Source organism: Salmo trutta, chromosome 31, assembly GCF_901001165.1.
Source record: "Salmo trutta chromosome 31, fSalTru1.1, whole genome shotgun sequence".
Lineage (NCBI taxonomy): Eukaryota > Metazoa > Chordata > Actinopteri > Salmoniformes > Salmonidae > Salmo > Salmo trutta.
In genome coordinates this window covers 32173291-32194300 of record NC_042987.1, presented here as the reverse complement: position 1 = coordinate 32194300, position 21010 = coordinate 32173291, and the positions used below count along the sequence as shown (strand labels likewise).

Here is a 21010-nt window from a genome sequence, read left to right as displayed (position 1 = left end):
GTATAAACTAAAAGGGAGTAAACATAGCTGTGTATTTAGTCACCAACACAGTAGGCCTATGTCTCAAAGGCTTCTGCTCGTTCAGCCCAAACTGCTATTACGTCGTATGCTGATATCACACCACAACATAAATGGACCATCTTGTAAGGTCACACAAAAGTCCCACTACACTCATTCGCTTATCTTGGCTTACTCTCAATCTTCCTCATCTGCTCCCTCCCTCTATCCCTTTCTCCCTTCCTCCCTCCCTCTCCTAAACAGACCAGACTCACACATCCTACTGATATAATTCACCTCTCCCATACCTAGGCCTACAGCAAAGGAATACCATTGGCTAATTCAATAAGGAACAACCTAATACAAAGAGAAGAGAGGAGTAAGTCATTCCTAATAGTCTCTCGTCTCCTGAGCGTTAAAACATGTAAATGTATGTAACATATTTACAATACCTTTAGGTAATCACAAGATGCGGCCGCGGTGTCCTGGGCCCGCCGACTGAAGCAGTCAATACAGAAATAGTTTTCATGTGTTATTAATTCCCTTTGCATTTGCAGAAACATCCTCTGTTTTCATGCTAATACAGTAATCACTCACAATCACACAGTGAAATTATCTGCACTCATCTGTGGAATAAAAAGACCAAGGGGAAAACGAGGTGAGACATACCATTTTAGCATCTCTCTTTCGTCCTTAATGTTCATCTGGGAGACGCCGAGCAAACAGCATCTCTTCTCCCTTGGTGGCGACAGGGGCGCCGCTTAATAGCAGCGCGAAGTCGATGACACTCGGCGGCTCCCGCTCGTTAGCCGCGTCCACACCGCTTTCATGCTGCATTGCCCAGTTGGTACAACAACAGAGAGGGTCATCAGTGGTGTGATGGGAGGAGAGGTACTATACCCTTGCATTCACGTAGATCTGAGAAAAAAGACATTGTAGGCTGCCTTTAAGTGGCATTAAACAGTACTTTGAAAAAATGCAACCGTTGTAACGACAGGCCTAGAGATTCTCAGAGAGCCAAATATGACAATGATTATTTGAGTGTTCATTATGAAAATGTTTAGAATCTGAATGAAAGTCATGATGGTATTGCATTTAAAAGAAAGAGTTCCAACGACATCAGAAAATAATAAAATTGTGACGGTCACTATGGGACCACATCAATCAGACTTGAATTGGTTTATTTCAACCTCAGTGACTGGGCATAATGATCTATAAACAAATAAACATTCTGTTTATTTGACAGGGCAATGTTTCCAGTGTAGGTTGAGTTTATCCTCAAAATAATTTAAAGCTAATCTATGGGTCTAGTAACTTCGAGCCATATTTTTAATTAAGAGAGGTCTGACTTGTATAATTGTCTAATACTGACACCTAGAGGCTAAAGATAGCACTGCATACAAATGCATAAATCCATTGAAAAATTACTGTTAAAACAGTAGTATATTATACACTGCTCAACAAAATAAAGGGAACACTGTTGGTGCTGACATCTTCAGGACAGGAATACCGGTTTACTTAAAGGAGGAATAAACACACATGTTCATCATTGGTGTTTTAACCAGAACGGGGGAAAATGCACTTTATTTATTTTCGCACATGCGCAGTCATACATCTCTCATAGGGCATGACTGTACCAGTGTAAGAACACAACTCAACAACATATTAGTCCACATGCCAACACCCCCACTTGCTCTTATACTGTACAAGTCGTATTCAACCTAACTTTATCAACACATTTAGCTTACAGTTATTCATCTCACAAATGTCAGTTTATATTCCAAACATGTAACCCAAGAATTTTTCATTTTTGAACTTCGTTACAGGTTTAGTCAAAACATCTGCAGCCATGTCTGCCGTTGGACAATATTCAATACTTATTTTACCATCACTGAGTGCAGATCGAATGAAATGATATCTGATGTCGACATGTTTACATCTCTGACGACATACTGGGTTCTGTGTAAAACCATTTTCACTAAGGTGATCTTGCAACATTTTGTTCCAGTTCCTTCCTGACTGTTTCAGGCCGTACAGTGACTTGTTCAGTTTGCAGACTAGTTGCTCACCTGTATCTGACCTGACTTCAAAACCCTCTGGTTGCTCCATGTACACTTCACAGTCAATAGGAGCATGTAGATATGCTGTTTTGACATCCATCTGATGTAACTCTAAGTCATACTGAGCTGCTAGCTGCATCAAAGAGCGTACTGATGTCATATTTGCAGTTGGAGAAAAAGTATCCTTATAGTCTATTCCTGCCACTTGACTATACCCCTTTGCAACATATCTTGCCTTGTATGTCTCAGTCTCATCTGAATTGTTTTTGACTGCATAGACCCACCTGCCCCCCACTGCATTTTTACCCGCTGGCAGTGTGGTTAATGTGAATGTATCATTTTCCCTAAGGGAATCCATCTCCTCCTTCATAGCAGTAGCCCAAATCTCTGATTATGGTGAAATCATTGCTTCTTTGAAGGTTTGTGGTGCATTGCACATTACTCTGTAGCAGTAGTCAACACTAGGTGGTATCTGGTCATCACATTTCACTTTACACTCATAGTCTTTTAAGTACTGGGGTTTCTTCCTCGCTCTGTCTGGATAGCGTGGACTCTGACCATCTGAAGTCTCAATTTGCACATCTTGTGTCTCTTCTGAGTTTTGATCTTGGCTTTCGGCATGGGGTTTTCAAATCTCTCCCCATGAAGATCATCAGTGATTTCCAAATCTGTCTGAGTTTGGTGTTTGACTACACCTTTTGTAACACACTTCACTAATCTGTTTTTAAGAACTTTCCCAGTGTCTGGGTAGGAGACTAGGTATGCTGGACTATTTTTATCATACCCGACAAAAATACCCTTTTCACATCTTGAGTCTAACTTTTTCTTGTTCTGTCTATATGCATAGCAAACAGATCCAAATTCTTTCATCTTTGAAAGATCAGGCTTTCTCCCAGTAAACATGTAGTGTGGAGTCTGTCCTACACGCTTATTGTAACACCTATTGCGAAATACTGCAGCAGTCATTACAGCATATGTCCACAAGTTCTTTGGTAGGTTGCTTTCAAGTAGCATGCATCTTGCCATTTCGAACAGTGTTCTCCAATTTCTCTCAGCGGTCCCATTTTGATGGGGTGAGTAAGGTGCTGAAGTTTCATGTCTTATGGCGTTCTTACTGAGCAGTGACTGGAACTCTTTGGCTGTGAACTCTGTGCCATTATCTGACCTGACACACTTTATTTTCCCATAAGGGGCCACATCAGCAATAAACTTCTCAGTAGCTTTTACAGTATCACTCTTTGCTTTTAGGAAATACACAAAAACTGCCCCTGAATAATCATCCGTAAATGCTAGAGTATATCTGAACCCATCTTTCGCCTCTGGCTCAATAGGGCCAGCCAAATCAGTGTGCACAAGCTCAAGAGCCGCTTTTGCCTTTTCATCAGGCTCTCTATTTCTGCTCTGAACAAATTTTCCCTGAGTGCAGATTTCACAGTTGAGGGTAGATTTGTCAATCTTACCTGTGATTTTCATTCCCTCTGTCACATTTTCTAACTTTGACACATCCTCAAAATTACAGTGGCCAAGAATTTTGTGCCATGTGTGAATATCATAGCACCCATGACATCCATCATCATTTTCATCACTTACAGTGTTAAGATAGTAAAGTCTATCGTACTCCTCGATGTCAAAAGTGGTACCGTTCTTGTGGATGAGCTTGTTACACCCCTGTCGAAAGTTGACTGAAGCTCCGTTGGCTGTCGCTGCTTTAACAGAGAAAATGTCCTGTGGAAACGACGGCACGTACAGCGCCTTCGTCAGCGTTGTTTTTACCCGACGACCCGTGTTGTCTCTCAGGTAAACCTCCGCTGCACCTCTCCTCTCCGCGACACCATTCGTTCTTGTTCCGTCAGCCAGCTCCATGGAATGTTTTTCCGGTTTGAAAGTCTCGTCAAACTCCTTAAACTTCCCGATGTCCGTGACTATATGTGACGTTGCTCCCGTATCAACCATCAGCCCTTTCTGTTTCAGTCCACTAACCTGACAGTCACTTATTCTGAATGCAAATGTGTGGCATTCAGCATCTGTTGCTTGTTTCACATTGTCTCTTCTTTTTCGTCTGCAATTTGCGTCAGTATGAGTGGAACTCTTGCAAAAACTACACCACTGTCTCCGTTCTTTGCGCTCTCCAGTAACGGTACATTCCCGGGCCCTGTGCCCTTTCTGGCCACAGTTGAAGCAGGTTATCTCGGTCCCTTTCTCTCCCTCTTGGCCAGCTAACTTTAATGTTACTTGCCTTCATCACGTTGTCGTCAGTGGAAATGGCGCTAAACTTCTCGGTGCTTTCATAGCTCCTCAACTTGGTTTTGAACTCGCCAAAAGTTGTCGGCTCGTCACTCTGCGTTATGTGGATGGCAAACGGCTTAAATGATTCGGGCAAACCTTTCAGAATCATTGCAATCAACAGCCCGTCACTTAAAGTCTCTTCAGCATTTCTCAGTGCTGTAATAGCCGTCTCAGCACGAATGATATAGTCCGTAACACTTTCGTCAGCGGCTTCTGAAGAGAAGTTAGTTCAGTGTAGAGGCTAATCACACGTGGCTTCCCTTTACCTGCATAATGTTCCCTCAATATCTTCAACGCTTTTCTCCCATCATCTGCTGCTTCTCTCATTATCAGGGAAAGACTTTTATCATCCAAAACCTGTATCAATTCGGCGTAGGCTTCTTCATTTTTCTCTCTGTCTTCTTCATCTTCATCCACGCTCAATATGGCGGCCTTTAGCCCAAGCAAACGCAAGTGCCCCAAAAACTTTGTCTCCCATAACTCATAGTTTTTTTCATCTCCGTCGAAATATAATCTATTCCATCGGCTTCCATGTTCCCTCCTGGGCCCATAACCTGTTGGTGCTGACATCTTCAGGACAGGAATACCGGTTTACTTAACGGAGGAATAAACACACATGTTCATCATTGGTGTTTTAACCAGAACGGGGGAAAATGCACTTTATTTATTTTCGCATATGCGCAGTCATACATCTCTCATAGGGCATGACTGTACCAGTGTAAGAACACAACTCAACAACATATTAGTCCACATGCCAACAAACACTTAAACAACACAATGTAACTCCAAGTCAATCACACTTCTGTGAAATCAAACTGTCCACTTAGGAAGCAGCACTAATTGACAATAAATTGCACATGCTGTTGTGCAAATGGAATAGACAACAGGTGGAAATTATAGGCAATTAGCAAGACACCCCCAATAAAGGAGTGGTTCTGCAGGTGGGGACCACAGACCACTTCTCAGTTCCTATGCTTCTTGGCTGATGTTTTGGTCACTTTTGAATGCTGGCGGTGCTTTCACTCTAGTGGTAGCATGAGACGGAGTCTACAACCCACACAAGTGGCTCAGGTAGTGCAGCTCATCCAGGATGGCACATCAATGTGAGCTGTGGCAAGAAGGTTTGCTGTGTCTGTCAGCGTAGTGTCCAGAGCATGGAGGCGCTACCAGGAGACAGGCCAGTACATCAGGAGACGTGGAGGAGGCCGTAGGAGGGCAACAACCCAGCAGCAGGACCGCTACCTCAGCCTTTGTGCAAGGAGGAGCAGGAGAAGCACTGCCAGAGCCCTGCAAAATGACCTCCAGCAGGCCACAAATGTACATGTTTCTGCTCAAACGGTCAGAAACAGACTCCATGAGGGTGGTATGAGGGCCCGACGTCCACAGGTGGGGGTTGTGCTTACAGCCCAACACCGTGTAGGACGTTTGGCATTTGCCAGAGAACACCAAGATTGGCAAATTCGCCACTGGTGCCCTGTGCTCTTCACAGATGAATGCAGGTTCACACTGAGCACGTGACAGACGTGACAGAGTCTGGAGACGCCGTGGAGAACGTTCTGCTGCCTGCAACATCCTCCAGCATGACCGGTTTGGTGGTGGGTCGGTCATGGTGTGGGGTAGCATTTCTTTGGGGGGGCCGCACAGCCCTCAATGTGCTCGCCAGAGGTAGCCTGACTGCCATTAGGTACCGAGATGAGATCCTCAGACCCCTTGTGAGACCATATGCTGGTGCGGTTGGCCCTGGGTTCCTCCTAATGCAAGACAATGCTAGACCTCATGTGGCTGGAGTGTGTCAGCAGTTCCTGCAAGAGGAAGGCATTGATGCTATGGACTGGCCCGCCCGTTCCCCAGACCTGAATCCAATTGAGCACATCTGGGACATCATGTCTCGCTCCATCCACCAACGCCACGTTGCACCACAGACTGTCCAGGAGTTGGCGGATGCTTTAGTCCAGGTCTGGGAGGAGATCCCTCAGGAGACCATCCGCCACCTCATCAGGAGCATGCCCAGGCGTTGTAGGGAGGTCATACAGGCACGTGGAGGCCACACACACTACTGAGCCTCATTTTGACTTGTTTTAAGGACATTACATCAAAGTTGGATCAGCCTGTAGTGTGGTTTTCCACTTTAATTTTGAGTGTGACTCCAAATCCAGACCTCCATGGGTTGATAAATTGGATTTCCATTGATTATTTTTGTGTGATTTTGTTGTCAGCACATTCAACTATGGAAAGAAAAAAGTATTTAATAAGATTATTTCTTTCATTCAGATCTAGGATGTGTTGTTTAAGTGTTCCCTTTATTTTTTTGAGCAGTATATAATCTTTTAATCAATGTTTTTACGTTGTGGTGATTCACATGAACACATGAACACATGAATACGAAAAGTCTATGAGACATGTCTGGTTAAATCATGTCGCTCCTGAAGGGATCAATAAGGTTGTACTGAAGTGAATCCATGTCCATCAGTTCTAGTTCAACCTCTGCAGCTTGCACATGTAGATGGGCCCAAAGTTAGTGGTGAGGTGGGGCAGGACCAGCTGTCCCAGGTGGAGGTCTGGGGCCAATTGGAAGGTGTCCTTAAATAGGCGTGTGAGGAGTCGAAGGTCGGCTACCTGCAGGCTGATGCCATGTTCCTCCCGGGCCAGGTGCATGGCCTGCTCCACCATGCACTGGTTCTGCAGCTGGGACAGGGAGCAGGTGGAGTAGACGACCTCTACCCCTGGACGAACTGCCTTGATACCAGGTGGAAGAGGATCAGGGAGAGAGATATGTGATCAAGTATTATCAAATATCAAAATAGGATTGCTGAGATACAAAACTACCATACATTTTAGCACACTCTTACCCAGAGTGACTTACAGTTAGACCATACATACTGTAGATAACATTAAAAGATAGTCTCTTCAGAAAGTATTCACATATTGTTGTTACAAATTCGGATGAAAATTGATTTGTCAAAAAACATTTTTACATAATATAAAAATACTAATGTCAAAGTGAAAGAAAAATTCTAACATTTTTTAAAGATTTATGAAAAATAAAACACAAATATATCTTGATTAGATAAGTATTCAATCCCCAGACAATACATGTTAGAATCACCTTTGCTGTGAGTCTTTCTGGGTAAGCCTCTAAGAGAATTGCATGACTGGGTTGTACAATATTTGCCCATTACCCTTTTTTAAATTCTTCAAGCTCTGTTAATTTGATTGTTGATCATTACTAGACAGCCATTTTCACGTCTTGGCATAGATTTTCAAGACGATTTAAATCAAAATTCAGACTGTAACACAACGAAATGTGGAAAAGTCAAGGGGTGTGAATACTTTCTGAAGGCACTATACATAAATACAATCATAAACATATTTAGAAATTAGGAAAAATCCCAGAAGATATTGCAAATTTAATTTATTTTAAAGATAACATCATAACAACAGATAACTCCTAACACTTACAGGAGGAGTTCTGTCTGCAGCAGAGGCAGCCTCCCCTTCGTCCTGGCCCTCTTGAAGATGTTGTTCTCCACCAGCTTCACCTGGAATGCTTTTCCTACAGTCTTGAAGGAGTTACCACATATGCTGAGCACTTGTTGGCTGCTTTTCATTCACTCTGCGGTCCAACTCATCCCAAACCATCTCAATTGGGTTGAATACGGGTGATTATGGAGGCCAGGTCATCTGATGCAGCACTCCATCACTCTCTTTCTTGGTCAAAAAGCAGCTTACACAGCTTGGAGGTGTGTTGGGTCATTGTCCTGTTGAAAAAACAAATGATAGTCTCACTAAGCACAAAGCTGATGGGATGGCGTATCGCAGAATGCTGTGGTAGCCATGATGGTTAAGTGTGCCTTGAAAAAAAGTGGGTAAAACATTATGTAAACATAAAAGTGACCAGTGTTCAATGACTATGCATATAGTGCAAAGCAGTCTAAAGTGCAGGGTAGAGTACCGGGTGGTAACCGGCTAGTGACTTAGGTTCAGAGCAGGGTACTGGGCGGAGGCCGGCTAGTGGTAACAGTCTGATGGCTTGGAGATAGAAGCTGTTTCTTAGTCTGTCCGAGCTTTGATGCACTTCTACTGTCTCCTCCTAGATTAAGAATGGGCAACTTTGATGGGGGTGGGGCCCACAAAAAAACGGAAGTCATCATGATGGACATCTGGTTGTGCTTCAGCAGTCAATTAGCACAATTTTTAAAATTATATTATTCTAACAGTAAGTTGAGAAGCCAACTGTGTTCCACACAAAATAAAATTGTCGGCAGTTGCCCATCCCAGTTCTAGACGGTAGAGGGGTGAGGAGTCTTATGGCCATGGCTATGTTGGCTTTAGATCCTTGATCTTCTTGTCTTTCCTGCGACACTGGGTGCTGCAGATGTCCTGGAGGGCAGGCAAGGTGTGCCCCTAATGAGGCGTTGTGCTGAACGCACCACCCTCTGGAGAGCCCTATGGTTGCAGCCTGAGGTTGAAGAGGCACTGTTGCGGCTTCTCCACACTGTGTTTGAAGGGACCATTTCAGTTCGTCAGTGATGTGCACGGCGAGAAACTTGAAGCTTTTGACCCTCCGTTGATGTAAATGGGGGCGTGCTCTCTCTGCCTTCTCCTGTTGTCCACAATCAGCTCCTTCGTGTTGTTGACGTTGAGGGAGAGGCTGTTTTCCTGGCATCACTCCACCAGGCAGGGGTTCCGCCAGGGATTTTGGGCCCCATGAAAAGATATCACATTGGGCCCCACCACCACAGGCCACACCAACCCAGCGCATTTGCTGTAACTACACACCTCCAGAACCCAATCAACCCATTCAAAGCTTTAAATAACTCTACCTTTGCAGGCTTGCAACTCTCTTGTAGTTCAATATTTACTGTACGATATTTACTGACAGTGAGCTGTGAAAATATAACACTGTGCAGACATGCATGCAACATTCTGCATACAGAGGAATTCACTATTTGATGCAAGACTGATACCCTCTATAAGAAATGTACTAAAGGTCATATTTTACAGTAAAATGTCATTTTAATGCTAAAATTCTTGAATCGAAAATTCTCTTAACATTAATGAATAACTTAAAATAAATATAACTTAAATATACATTAACCTCTTCAATTAAAATAAATGAACATTATCATCTATAGAATGATATAACAACCAAATAATAAAATCAGCAGCAGATTTTTGAACTAAGTATACATACAAACTAGAAAATAAGCAGCTGTAAAAATGGAAATGAAAAGGCCTGATGGTGGCGCTAGAGGAAAGGTCAAGAGGTCACCAAATCAATAGGTTTCTTCCACTTGGGGTCTTGATTGTGCACAACAAATTTTATGGCAATCTAGCCATTACTTTGAGATATATCTTGTTCTCAGTCTGTTCTCAGTCTTGTTCTCAGCCTGTGGGCATCATGTGTGTAGTGATCCAATATCCATAGCCATGCCATTTAACAGTTATCACTGGCCCTTGCTCAGACTTACTCACCAAGAGCCCAGCGCCAAGCCTTCTTGCTAGAAATATCACTGATCAAGTATTCGAAGTCCAGCCTTCTAGCTAACTGACTTTCACTGGACAGCATGGCAAGACTGCAAAGCCTGTCCTGGGACACAGTGGACCTCAAATAGTTTTTCAGTTTTAGCTTACTGAAAGCTCTCTCACCACCAGCAACAGTCACAGGCAGTGTGCAAAATATACATAAAGCAATGCACACTTCTTCAAAAATGCTTTGCAGCTGCATCTTACAAATTGCATTCAGGAGACCAAGAGGGGACAAGTTGGGGGGGAAAGTGGCAGCAAATACAGTGTTCAGGTGTCTTACTTCATGTTGAAACTCAGGTGTAAGATCTCTGATCTCTGGAATACTTCATGATCAGTGGTTGGCACACAGAAGGGACTTCATCCTCACTAATCTGCCCAACTTTCAGAACAGCAGAAAATCATTCTACAATTTTTACAGTGGTGTGGAACCTCGTGTCCAAGTCACTTATGATGTCCATAGCAGTAAAAACACTCTGTTCCAAACACCGTTGCTGCGCTGTCCTGACTTGAGGTCTCATCAAGGAATCAGAGGCTCTCTGGATGTTTACTTTTTGCCAAAAGCAAGAAAAGAAAAATAAACCGTTAGTTTTATTAGCACTATGTAAATAAAATATTATATTAATGATGATAGGTTAATTATTTAATTTAGATATTTTTTACATAATGTTCTAATAATATTTTGGGGCCCATGTCAGTCACAGGCCCTTAGAATAGTCCTAACTCCCCCCCCCCCCCATACGGCGCCACTGTCACCAGGGCCCTCACATCCTCCCTGTAGACTGTCTCGTCATTGTTGGTAATCAGGCCTACCACTTTTGTGTAGTCAGCAAACTTGATGATTGAGTTGGGGCAATGCAATCGTGGGTGAACAGGGAGTACAGGAGGGTGCTGTTCACGCACCCTTGTGGGGCCCCCATGTTGAGGATCAGTGTGGCGGAGGTGTTGTTGCCTACCTTCACGACCTAGGGTCTGCCTGCCAGGACCCAGTTGCACAGGGAGGGGTTCAGACCCAGGGCCCTGAGCTTAGTGATGAGCTTGGAGGGCACTTAGAACCATACAGATTGGCATCAAATAATATCACAATACAGGAGATACGTAGCTACAGTAAATTGTGCTGATGAAACAGACTGAAGCCCAGATTTCATCATTTTCTTCTCGTGTCTGTAACAGAAGTGTTGCAAATCTCACCTGGAAGGATGGAATCTGGAGATGTCTTCACTGGGGGGGGGGGGGCACTTGATATTGGTGCTGGGGTGAGGAGGAGCCATATCTTGACTGGCACCAACAGACTTGAGTGATGAAGGGTTGTCGTGGGAAGGAAATCAAGCCGCCTGCAGTCTCTCCAAAGCTCCTTCTCCAACTGGCTGTCTGACAAAGTCTCTTCATCCCTGGGAATGCAGGTCTGCGATGACGGCATGTTGAAAGATTACAAAAGATTTGGAGGCGTTGAGTACATGGAGTTATTGAAGTGTTTGTTTTATGCTCCGTAATTTTTTTTTGGGGGGGGGGATTTCCACCCAGCCAATTAGGTAAGGTACATGATTTACCAATCAATGCTAAGGTTCTATGGGCTGTGTTCAGAAAGGCAGCCCATTCTGATCTTTTTTTCACCTTTTTGTTCCAATCAGATTAGTTCTGAAAAAGATATAATGTGAAAAGATCCGATGTAATTGGTCAAAAGAACAATTAGTGGAAAAAAATATCAGAATTGGGCTGTATGTGTAAACACAGCCTATGCAATATGTATCTATTTTAGATCTGCATGAGTGCTGGGGGGAGAGACTAGGAACCAATTTGGAACTATTTGAATTCGGGGAAAAATATTTCTGAATGATCCACGATGCAACACAAGCCCTGAGTGCACCTTCTGCCCAGGTTATAGATGTACTATTGTAAAGTGGTTGTTCCACTGGATATCATAAGGTGAATGCACCAATTTGTAAGTCGCTCTGGATAAGAGCGTCTGCTAAATGACGTAAATGTAAATGTGCGGCAAATCAACCATAACTAGGGAGTCACATTTTTTTTTTTTACATTTTTTATTTCACCTTTATTTAACCAGGTAGGCTAGTTGAGAACAAGTTCTCATTTACAACTGCGACCTGGCCAAGATAAAGCACAGCAGTCCGACACATACAACAACACAGAGTTACACATGAAATAAACAAACATACAGTCAATAACACAGTAGAAAAAAGAAAAATCTACATACAGTGAGTGCAAATGAGGTAAGATAAGGGAGGTAAGGCAATTAATAGACCATAGTGGCGAAGTAATTACAATATAGCAATTAGACACTGGAATGGTAGATGTGCAGAAGATGAATGTGCAAGTAGAGACACGGGTGCAAAGGAGCATGATAGATAGATAAATAAATACAGTATGGGGATGAGGTAGTTGGATGGGCTGTTTACAGATGTGCTATGTACAGGTGCAGTGATCTGTGAGCTGCTCTGACAGCTGGTGCTTAAAGCTAGTGAGGGAGATACAGTGGGGGGGAAAGTATTTGATCCCCTGCTGATTTTGTCCGTTTGCCCACTTACAAAGAAATTATCAGTCTATAATTTTAATGGTAGGTTTATTTGAACAGTGAGAGACAGAATAACAACAAAAAAATCCAGAAAAACGTGTAAAAAATGTTATAAAATTATTTGCATTTTAATGAGGGAAATAAGTATTTGACCCCTCTGCAAAACATGACTTAGTACTTGGTGGCAAAACCCTTGTTGGCAATCACAGAGGTCAGACATTTCTTGTAGTTGGCCACCAGGTTTGCACACATCTTAGGAGGGATTTTGTCCCACTCCTCTTTGCAGATATTCTCCAAATTATTAAGGTTTCGAGGCTGACGTTTGGCAACTCGAACCTTCAGCTCCATCCACAGATTTTCTATGGGATTAAGGTCTGGAGACTGGCTAGGCCACTCCCGGACCTTAATGTGCTTCTTCTTGAGCCACTCCTTTGTTGCCTTGGACATGTGTTTTGGGTCATTGTCATGCTGGAATACCCATCCACGACCCATTTTCAATACCCTGGCTGAGGGAAGGAGGTTCTCACCAAAGATTTGACGGTACATGGCCCCGTCCATCGTCCCTTTGATGCGGTGAAGTTGTCCTGTCCCCTTAGCAGAAAAACACCGCCAAAGCATAATGTTTCCACCTCCATGTTTGACGGTGGAGATGGTGTTCTTGGGGTCATAGGCAGCATTCCTCCTCCTCCAAACACGGCGAGTTGAGTTGATGTCAAAGAGCTCCATTTTGGTCTCATCTGATCACAACACTTTCACCAGTTGTCCTCTGAGTCATTCAGATGTTCATTGGCAAACTTCAGATGGGGATGTATATGTGCTTTCTTGAGCAGGGGGACCTTGCGGGCGCTGCAGGATTTCAGTCCTTCACGGCGTAGTGTGTTACCAATTGTTTTCTTGGTGACTATGGTCCCAGCTGCCTTGAGATCATTGACAAGATCCTCCCGTGTAGTTCTGGGCTGATTCCTCACCGTTCTCATGATCCTTGCAACTCCACGAGGTGAGATCTTGCATGGAGCCCCAGGCCGAGGGATATTGACAGTTTTTTTATGTTTCTTCCATTTGCGAATAATCGCACCAAATGTTGTCACCTTCTCACCAAGCTGCTTGGCGATAGTCTTGTAGCCCATTCCAGCCTTGTGTAGGTCTACAATCTTGTCCCTGACATCCTTGGAGAGCTCTTTGGTCTTGGCCATGGTGGAGAGTTTGGAATCTGATTGATTGCTTCTGTGGACAGGTGTCTTTTTTACAGGTAACAAGCTGCGGTTAGAAGCTCTCCCTTTAAGAGTGTGCTCCTAATCTCAGCTCGTTACCTGTATAAAAGACACCTGGGAGCCAAAAATCTTTCTGATTGAGAGGGGGTCAAATACTTATTTCCCTCATTAAAATGCAAATCAATTTATAACATTTCTGACATGCGTTTTTCTGGATATTTTTGTTGTTATTCTGTCTCTCACTGTTCAAATAAACCTACCATTAAAATTATAGACTGATCCTTTCTTTGTCAGTGGGCAAACGTACAAAATCAGCAAGGGATCAAATACTTTTTCCCCCCACTGTATGGGTCTCCAGCTTCAGTGATTTTTGCAGTTCGTTCCAGTCATTGGCAGCAGAGAACTGGAAGGAAAGGAGGCCAAATGAGGAATTGGCTTTGGGGGTGACCAGTGAAATATACCTGCTGGAGCGCGTGCTACGGGTTGGTGCTGCTATGGTGACCAGTGAGCTAAGATAAGGTGGGGCTTTACCTAGCAGAGACTTGTAGATGACCTGGAGCCAGTGGGTTTGGCGACGAGTATGAAGCGATGGCCAGCCAACGAGAGCGTACAGGTTGCAGTGGTGGGTGATATATGGGGCTTTGGTGACAAAACGGTTGGCACTGTGATAGACTGCATCCAATTTGCTGAGTAGAGTGTTGGAGGCTATTTTATAGATGACATCGCCAAAGTCGAGGATTTCACAAAGATCAAACTTTGTCCTTTGGCAAGTTCACCCTTCCTTTGTAATGTTTGTCTTTTTATTTCTATTTTATGTGCAAAAAAAGTGATTACTGTGGCAAACAATTTTCCGCCTGTGACACGAGTTCAGTATAGGGGCATTTCCATGGTAACAGAATTATGCTGACTCAGATTTTTCACTTTAAAATGTATACCCAATGCACAAAAATGACCTTTAACAATTTCCACAGAAATTTACCCAATATTTACTGGAATAACTCTACATATACAAGGTTTGTTAACAGAATACAACTGAGGAAGATAACCATGGCATCCTCTTGTAACTAGCTAGCAAGAGCCAATTTATGCTTGATCCGAAAATGTGGTCGGAGGCGCCGTATGGATGGTGTCACGCAATTGCGAGGCCTAATTAAGCTAAGTTCCGCATCGATGTGCACCTCTCAAATTCTGTAACAATGCGGAGGGCTCCGTATAGCTTCACATTGACATGATTGGTTGACTGTAGATGAGGGCAGGAGATCCTTTATAAACAAACTCATTACCTCGCAGTGGCATGTATTCACAGATGCCAAGGGAAGACAGGCTTCCCCCAAAAAATGAGCAAGAAAAATGTCCATAATATTTTTTACCTTTTTTTTTTTTAAGTCTCTGTGTTTCATCATTTTCCTTAAATTCGCAAGAGGCTGAATGTATCGCTCAGGAGAAAGAATCCAAGCGAGCAAAACAGAGCCACGCTCTACGTGTAGGTCATCCATCTGATGCTGTCTGGTCCAAACGAGTATGACATAGTTGCCGCCCGTAGAATTGAAGGCAAGGGAAGCCAGTGAGCATTTGGCCTCCCTTGGTCAAAAAAGCATAAAATGTTTTGCCAATAAGCATTGCGCTAATCAGAGCGAGCTCAACTGTGAATTGTCCGGGCGCACCAAAAAAAAAGTGTAAAGGGAAGCCAGCTTGGATTTTGGCGTCACTCCTATCAAATCCCATTGAGAGTATACGTCATTGACAAAACTTTAATTGTTGCATCTTGTTGTGTTGTTTTCCTCCGGTGGCTAGTTAGCTAAAATTGGCCCTTTCCTAAATTAGCCATGGATGGAAATAGGGATTTGGCCAATGATTATAACGGCGATTCTGATCCAACCACTAATTCATACATTGTTGTGCCCCTGGCCTGAGAGAATGGAAGTTTAATATGTAACTAGATGTAGAAGGCTAATGTTAACTAGCTAATGTTTCCCATGAATTGAAGTTAGGCTAGTGAGCAAGCATTTTAGCCAGGTAGCCTAGGACAATAAAAACTAAAAGCATGTACTATGTATGACAGAATGCTAGACCGTTTCGTCAACCTGAAAGAGAGGAGGATGGCATTGGCATTTCTCTACAAGTAGGGCGACTCAACAAGTTTTTCTACTTGCACGAACGCACACACACACATGCAGAATTCAGAACCATGGCCAGCCACATCATATTTAGCTTACATTGATTGTGCTAAACTGCTTTTGGTGTCTTTAAGTTGTCACTGTGTTAGACTAAGCAGAGGTGATTTGATGAAGTTGACTATATCTGCTTAATCTGACCACTTTTTTATTGATCTAGTCACTGGTGCTTCCTGCTTTAATTTTTGCTTGTGAGCAGGAATTAAGATAGAATTATGGTCAGATTTGCCAAATGGAGGGTGAGGGAGTGCTTTGTATGTCTCTGTGTGTGGAATATAGGTGGTCCAGAGTTCTTTTCCCTCTGGTTGCACATTTAACATGCAGATAGAAATTTGGTAAAAACAGATTTAAGTTTCCCTGCATTAAAGTCCCCAGCTACTAGGAGCGCCGCCTCTGGGTGAGTGTTTTCTTGTTTGCTTATGGCGGAATACAGTTGATTCAATGCCATCTTAGTGCCAGCCTCTGACTGTGGTGGTATATAAACAGCTACAAAGAATACAGATGAAAACTCTCTTGGCAGGTAGTGTGGTCTACAGCTTATCATGAGAAACTCTACCACAGGTGAGCAATAGCTCGAGACTTCCTTAGATATCATGCACCAGCTATTGTTTACAAAAATACATAGACCACCGCCCCTCGTCTTACCAGACGCCCCTGTTCTATCCTGCCGATACATCGTATAACCAGCCAGCTGTATGTAGATGTTGTCGTCGTTCAGCCACGACTCCGTGAAGCATAAGATGTTACAGTTTTTAATGTCCCGTTGGTAGTTTAATCTTTTGCGTTACTCGTCAATTTTATTGTACAAAGATTGCACGTTTGCAAGCAGAATGGAGGGAAGTGGGGGTTTATTCAATCGCCTGAGAATTCTCAGAAGGTAGCCGGACTTTCGGCCACTCTTTACGCAGATCATGGGGATCGGGGCCTGTTCCCGAGGAAGCAGCGTACCTTTCGCGTCGGGCTCGTCAGAGTCTTGAAAGGAAAAAGAGGATTCTGCTAGTCCATGTTGAGTAATCGCAGTCCTGATGTCTAGACACATAGGTTGCAATATGGCTTCCCCAATGATTTTACCCACACACCGCTACTGTTTCCCCAACAACTACTCAGGACTGCTCTGCCCTTACTTCTGCAGAAGCCTTATCAACTTAAATGCCGCATGGCCAATGCAGATGTTGGAATGGCAATGCAGCCAAATAATGCAGATCCTTTAATGTTAAGTTTAAAACCAATTTATGCTTGATCTCCAAATTGTGTGACGCAAATGCGGAGCCTCTGGAGGCATGCAGAGGTCAAATTGAGCTCCATTCCGCATCGCTGTGCGCCTCTGAAATTCTGTAGCAATGCGGAGGGATCCATAAACTGTAGCACTATATAGCTCCGCATTGACATGATTGGCTGAGAGAAGGCGACGGCGGGAGGTCCTGTATATTAACAAACTCACTTCCTTGACAACAGCTCTGCACTGCTCCGCGAAGAAGTATGAATGTCATGATTTATGCAGAGGCCGTGTCACCGTAAATGCTGTACAGCCAATGCAGACGGCGGATTGACCATGTAGTGCCTTTTAGATAGTGGGCACTAGATCTGCACCGCGTTCAGCCAAGGGTGTGCAACATCCCAAATTGTCCAAAAACAGAAAATGGTGGTGGATTTTTTAAATTTATTAAGACAGTACACATTTTCACTTTTTGGGGGGGGGGGGTTTTCGGCGGCTCGCCATTAAAATATAGTTAAGGAAGGGAATTATGCCTTTGCAACCTGAATGGAGGATGGTTTAGGGTGGCGTATAATTAGCCCAGCGTCTTCCGGGTTTAGCCATCATTGTAAATAAGAATTTGTTCTTAACTGACTTGTCTAGTTAAATAAAGGTTAAAAAAAAATGGTTTATGTCCAAGCCGGTCCACAGGGGACACGAGTGTATTACAGAGAATGCACATAAATCCTAGAAGACAGTGCAGATCCAGGACCCATACTATCGGCAGCCTAGGCTAATTTAGAGACTAACTTGTTAACATTCTTGTTGCTAGTAAATAAGCAGTTCTCACTCTGTTGCCTCCATCACCGGTGATGATATTAAAATATGAAGGTATACAATTGTGCGTGAAAAAAAGACCATCCTCACACAAAGTGAACGGGTGCTCTTTTTTTCGTGAACTTGTTTTGTGTATTTTTTGTTGTTGCTTAAACTAGTCTACACGTTATAAGTACAATTTTGCTTTCACGCGATTCCGTCAGACACCGTGGATTTAAACATTTTCTAAACAATATTCTCGTGTCCGTGAACGCCGCCATGTTGGTGTACGACACTGTTTCCAGTCCGTCTTGCCATCGGGCAGAATATATCAGAACAATGGTTCCCCCAGCGCATCAGATGGGAGGATCCCATACCAATCTTATGGAGATGGTTGGAGGGCTGCCATCTAGTGAACGAAAAGAAACATTCTTCCGGCGAACTTTCTAGCTAGCTATTTCCTGCGTGTGACCTAACACGTCCTCCATATCAAAGCTGGTGATCTAACGTTAGGTCGTGTGTCTTCTGCCGGTGTTGTCCTTGCCAATTAAAGGACTAAAATCATGGTTTTCGAAAACAAAATGATAATGAATGGGGAGCCTGATGATGAGGTATTGTACAATATCAAAACCTTCCTGTTGCAATGTAGTTTTTTCTGCTAATCCTACCATTGTATCAAGTTATGCAACCCGAATGCTATTCGCTAGCTAGGTAACGTTAGCTGCATACAGTAACTTGGTAAAGGTATTGCTAGCCAGGCGTGCGTCCTTGGCAGCTAGCTCTGGACATCCCTCGTTGAATTAACATGGAAAATTGAGATTGGTGTAACGTCGTTACCACCTGTGTTATTTACACCTGTATTTTATATTTAGAAACAAACTAGTTTTAGTTAGTTACATTATCAACCTAGGTATGAAAACTAGCTTTAGATCATTTGAATAAATCAAGTTGATGAGTTAGCATTTGATATATATAATGCTAAAGGGTAGCTATTGAACCTATAACCTAATACTATTCTTTGCTTTTACAATAGATCAACTCAAATTCACTTCCTATAGATCTCATTCAGAAAGCTAATCCTGTCAGATGGAACCTTGTTGTGTAGAACAGGAATGGCTTTTGTTGATTTTTTATTATACCTTTATTTAACTAGGCAAGTCAGTTAAGAACAAATTATTATTTATGATGACGGCCTAGGAACAGTGGGTTAACTGCCTTGTTCAGGGGCAGAACAACAGATTTGTACCTTGTCAGCTCGGGGATTCAAACTTGCAACCTTTCGGTTACTAGTCCAATGCTCTAACCACTAGGCTATGCTGCCGAATTTAATAATTGAGTCATCTTTGTTAAATGTTTACATACAAGGTGTATGTTGCACCCCACTAACGTTGTCACTGAATAGGAGGAAGAGACACCGGCAGAAGGAGAGGAGGAGGAGGAGGAGGAGGAAGAGGAGGAAGAAGACATGGTGGTAAGACAGTTGAATTTACATTTACCATACTTTGCTTTGATGAATAATATTTGAATATCAACACACACATTAAGATTCCCTGACTCTTTTTCTATTCATTGAGAGGTACTGTTTTTTGATGAGTCATCTGCAGCTGTGTTTGTCTCTCCCAGGATCCCTTAGAAACAATACGGGCAAAGTGTGAGGCGTCAGAGCACTGCACCCACACAAGGGAGAGGCTGGAGGCCTGCACGGCCCGAGTGGGCTCAAGATCACACACTGAGGAGGAATGCACAGAGGAACTCTTCGACTTCCTACATGCACGGGACCACTGTGTACGTGTTTTTAGGCACCCTGTGAGCACACACACTACTGCATGCAGGAAAATGTCAAGCTTACATGTGATCAATGTATTTTTTGGGGGGTAGTAATCTGTAAATAACAATACATTATCATATTGAACTAATTATTTCTCCTTTTTTCTCACAGGTAGCGCACAAGCTCTTCCACAACGTCAAATGAACATCTCCATTCTCTGTCAATTCCAGTAGTTTATTGCATCTGTGGAATCTGTTTTAAATACTACAGATGTGCAGTGTCAGGGAAGGCTTGAGACCAGAGCCTGTGTTCTACCCATGATTGTTAATAAATTAGATCTTGTTAATAGTTTTTTTTCTGGACAAAATATAGTTCTGTATACACCAGCAACCTGAGCCATTACACATATGTACATTTTAGACTGTATATGGCCAACCTGCTGCTTGTATTGGTGATAATGCAAACTTCTCAGATCTTTGTAGCCAGTGAATGAAGACTGGCCAGGTGACTAACCACTCAGGAGTTATACTGCATTAAAATTCCAAGCACTGCAGACCCTGTGTCCCCTCTACTTCTTCAAACCATAAGTTTATACATGAATGTGTTGGTCCAGAGAAGAGGAGTGTGGTTTCCCTACGTCGCCATCTATGGGCCAGAGTGACGACTAGTGTCAGAACTAGTTGGGAAAACTACAAGCAATTACTTCCTGTGGTGAAGACTGACCAGTCTGGGAGAGTGGCATCCTCCATAAAGTATTTGCTGGAAGTTTTCACATTTGAGTCTGTTGGTTTCGAACACCTCTGGTTCTTGTAAGCACTGGCTTGCAGAGGTTGCAGGATAGGAAACCTGGCTAATGATTCAGTCAGTGCTTGGTTTGACTACACTTTTTATTTCACCTTTATTTAACCAGGTAGGCAAGTTGAGAACAAGTTCTCATTTACAACTGCGACCTGGCCAAGATAAAGCAAAGCTGTTCGACACACAACACAGTTACACGTGGAATAAACAAACATAGTCAATAATACAGTAGAAATAGTCTATATTCAATGTGTGCAAATGAGGTAGGATAAGGGAGGTAAGGCAATAAATAGGCCATGGTGGCAAAGTAATTACAATATAGCAATGAAACACTGGAATGGTAGATGTGCAGAAGATGAATGTGCAAGTAGAGATACTGGGGTGCAAAGGAGCAAGATAAATCCAATCTGGGGATGAGGTAGTTGGATGGGCTATTTACAGATGGGCTGTGTACAGGTGCAGTGATCTGTGAGCTGCTCTGACAGCTGGTGCTTAAAGCTAGTGAGGGAGATTTGAGTCTCCAGCTTCAGTGATTTTTGCAGTTCGTTCCAGTCATTGGCAGCAGAGAACTGGAAGGAAATGCAGCCAAAGGAAGAATTGGCTTTTGGGGGTGACCAGTGAGATATACCTGCTGGAGCGCGTGCTA

The 21010-nt window shown here is 43.2% G+C and overlaps 2 protein-coding genes across 2 annotated transcripts; one reads left to right on the top strand and one right to left on the bottom strand.

The window, feature by feature from the left end:
• Positions 1-6815: 6815 nt before the first annotated feature.
• On the bottom strand, positions 6816-11289 carry LOC115169205 (5-methylcytosine rRNA methyltransferase NSUN4-like). The gene is made up of 3 exons (XM_029724686.1): positions 11163-11289; positions 7801-7890; positions 6816-7090 (listed from the first exon to the last, which is right to left on the bottom strand). Exons 1-3 carry the CDS (start codon positions 11287-11289, stop codon positions 6816-6818), a joined length of 492 nt encoding a protein of 163 aa, XP_029580546.1.
• Positions 11290-18246: 6957 nt separating this feature from the next.
• Positions 18247-20119, top strand: LOC115169984 (cytochrome b-c1 complex subunit 6, mitochondrial). The gene is made up of 4 exons (XM_029726160.1): positions 18247-18409; positions 19201-19269; positions 19422-19583; positions 19738-20119. The coding sequence occupies exons 1-4, from the start codon at positions 18362-18364 to the stop codon at positions 19768-19770; spliced, it is 312 nt and encodes a 103-aa protein (XP_029582020.1). The 5' UTR covers positions 18247-18361; the 3' UTR covers positions 19771-20119.
• The last annotated feature ends 891 nt before the right edge of the window (positions 20120-21010 follow it).

Coding starts and splice junctions, on each gene's coding strand:
- LOC115169205 (XM_029724686.1), bottom strand. CDS start 11,289: ATGCCGTCATCGCAGACCTGCATTCCCAGGGATGAAGAGACTTTGTCA. Junction 7,891..11,162: donor GACAACCCTTCATCACTCAA/GTCTGTTGGTGC, acceptor CTGTAGGAAAAG/CATTCCAGGTGAAGCTGGTG. Junction 7,091..7,800: donor GCAGACAGAACTCCTCCTGT/AAGTGTTAGGAG, acceptor ATCCTCTTCCAC/CTGGTATCAAGGCAGTTCGT.
- LOC115169984 (XM_029726160.1), top strand. CDS start 18,362: ATGGTTTTCGAAAACAAAATGATAATGAATGGGGAGCCTGATGATGAG. Junction 18,410..19,200: donor ATGGGGAGCCTGATGATGAG/GTATTGTACAAT, acceptor GTCACTGAATAG/GAGGAAGAGACACCGGCAGA. Junction 19,584..19,737: donor TACATGCACGGGACCACTGT/GTACGTGTTTTT, acceptor TTTTTCTCACAG/GTAGCGCACAAGCTCTTCCA.